The 2,842-nt window shown below is 38.4% G+C and overlaps 1 protein-coding gene across 1 annotated transcript in view; it reads right to left on the minus strand.

Moving 5' to 3' along the window:
* The window catches only part of LOC108694586 (putative oxidoreductase GLYR1 homolog), a 47,291-nt gene extending 45,451 nt beyond the window's left edge, over positions 1 to 1,840 (minus strand). The window contains exons 1-2 of the mRNA XM_018204164.1: positions 1,744 to 1,840; positions 1,609 to 1,645 (exon numbers count right to left, since the gene is read on the minus strand). Coding sequence (XP_018059653.1) covers positions 1,609 to 1,645; positions 1,744 to 1,778 — 72 coding nt within the window. The 5' untranslated portion in view covers positions 1,779 to 1,840. The remainder of the gene's footprint in view (positions 1 to 1,608; positions 1,646 to 1,743) is intronic.
* Positions 1,841 to 2,842: the final 1,002 nt, after the last annotated feature.

Consider the following 2,842-nt stretch of genomic DNA (forward strand, 5'->3'; position numbering starts at 1 on the left):
AATATATTTTATATGCTACACAATTATCAATTTCAATTTACAATCCATTTGGAAAACAATATAATTGAAAATAATATCAAACTTTTACAAAATAAAAATAATATATTTATTAAAAAATTAATATTAAAATAAAATATATTTTACATGCTACACATTATTTTCACGTGTACAAATCATTAGGTATAAACTTTTAATAATTTTAAGTGCATTTTAAAATTAAGAAAGATAAACATATCAGAAATAAATTTCCATTATTTTGCCATCTGCAAACGCTATGTTTTACAATTACATGTAGCTTCCTCTTTATATTAAGATTAAACTTTCCGACCTAGGGCCATATTCAGACTGTTTCCAGATAGAATATGGATGTCATAATAATATAAGGATGTCTTAGTAGTAATATAAAGTATAGTATAGTAATATAAGGATCTCTCTCATTATAATCTTATTTGTCACTTACAATTTATTGGTATACTATATAAGTAAACTTATAAGTGACAAATGTGATAAGGTCCTATATCGTACTATTATAACTGTTCTACCAGAGAGTTAATTGTATTTTGAAATAAAATGAAAATTACAAAAGTGAGCAAAATTACTAAAATATCTATAATTTCAATGATTAATACCTAGTGAATTTGCCCACTTTTGTAATTTTGATTTCATTTTAAAGTAAGTACACAATCGACCCCCTGGGTTGATAATTCACCCTAACATTCGTACGGCCCTACCGTGCACGGCGGTTGCCGCGTAAAAACAGCTTCCAAAGGACTGCGGGAATTATTCGTTGAACCTTCCTAATCCTAAAATATTCTTTCTCCTATTTTCTCTCACATACTCTCGCATGACAGAATAATCGTCTGGAAAGATATTCATAATCCGATTTTATGTTCAAGATCATCTCAAGTCATGTCAATTTTATAATTCGATTCAAACAATAACGCGCAACGTATATCTATATATAAGTAATATAACATCTCAAGTTCGTACCTAAGGATGTTCTTGAGTGTAATATCGGAATATGATTACCGACTTCACTAAAAACGTAGAAAATGCATCGTTGACAACCTCGAGACTCTGGCGTAATCACAGACCGTTCGCCCGACACGCCGCTGACGTCACACGCGTTTCCGCCAATCGGAAAGGGAGAGATGGATTACGCGGGACAAATTCTGAAGTCTTGGCGACAGCAGAACGTCCAACGGTACTGGTCGACCCACAAGAAATTTCGAAACCTGCAACGGGATGTGTGACGGGAAGGGTGGGAGAGGAGGCCCCATCCTGCTGGGAGCTCGACGAGCGTGGAAAGTAGATCCACGGGAGGTTGCAAGGGATTTAGGTTATAAGCCCCCGCGGCTTGCGCGCCAATTTGAATTCGAAGGTCGGGTGTGGCGGGAGACAGCGCTGCTCTGTACGACGCGATACGCCGCGGCCAGTGGCGTCGACAGCTGGTGCATTTCGTCGCAGCGGCGAACATCGACGGGACAGAACGACAAGAAAACCGCCAAATACGAGCGCGCGCGCGCAGAAGCGGCGTTAACGGGAAGAGAAGCGCGAACTCGCGTCGCGAAGCTTAGTGAGAATCGAGGGGAGGGGGACTCCACTTACCCGGCCGGGCCACGGCGAGAATCCCTTCATCTTCGCCCTGAAAGTCAGAAAAAAAAGATGTACCACATGAAATTAGATTGTACGAACGAACACGAGATATACGATTGCGTTACCGCGCGCACTTGAAATACGCACCATACTAGATCACCCAGTTTGAATACTTCCGACATCGCGAGGACGATGAACAATGCTCGACACGTTACTCCGAACGTCAGCGAGCGACTGACTTGCGTGCGAAGCGTCGTTTGTGCACGACATGACCGCGAACCGCGCCATCTATGCGTCCCCCTTTCGAGCTTCCCCCTCTCCCCTCAACGTACCACTTTACTTTTCGCTAGTCGACCAAGATGCAAATAGATAATATTTCTGTATATAACGTGATGAAATAAAAGCGTTGTTCTTCATGAAAATATTATGCTACAAAATTTTTCGGAAAAACAACGAAAGAATTATTAAGGTTATTTTTCGCGCTACTTCCGGCGGCTAGAGTCCCGTCCTAAAGGACGTTCTACAATGCATTGCGAACATTTGTCGCCAGTCGCAATGCTTTTCAACAGCCAATCAGAAACATCAATAATTGCTATTTGATGCTTCTGAGTGTTTTCTGTTTAATAACCCCGGATTTACAATAGATGTTTTATACTCGTATTTCTAGTCAGGCCTTATATTTAAGGCCTTAAATTTATCTTTAGATACTCTACGAATTATTTCATTGGCTGCTGAGCATCTAAAGATAAATTTAAGGAAGCCTTAAGTACAAGATCTGACTATGAATATGGGCATTAAGCCTTAAGAAATTGACCAATTACAGTCGAATACGAGGAGAATAATCGATTATGATTCGTTTATTCCTTATGGCTTAAGGCTTAAATCTATTATAGATCCGGACTAATGCATAATTAAAAAATATAGGCAATAGGAATAGACAATAATGTGACATATTTAACAGATTTCAAGAAATTTATTATTCCCTGTCCCTATTATCTGTATTTTTTAATTATCTCTCATGGGCCTTCTACAATAAGCCATTAGTCATAAATCAGAAGTCAAAAGTTAAAAATCGATCAATCACAGTCGTCAGTTTTTAACTTCTGACTTCTGAGCTACGTTTCAAAACTTCCTCTGCGAGGAAGATTTTACTCTATGTGCTATAGTATACATTACATATACTATATATTTCGAGTAAAATTTTTTTCAGAGAGAAAGTTTTGTAACGTAGCCCTGATTTATGATT

This window comes from Atta colombica, unplaced genomic scaffold, assembly GCF_001594045.1.
Source record: "Atta colombica isolate Treedump-2 unplaced genomic scaffold, Acol1.0 scaffold120, whole genome shotgun sequence".
Lineage (NCBI taxonomy): Eukaryota > Metazoa > Arthropoda > Insecta > Hymenoptera > Formicidae > Atta > Atta colombica.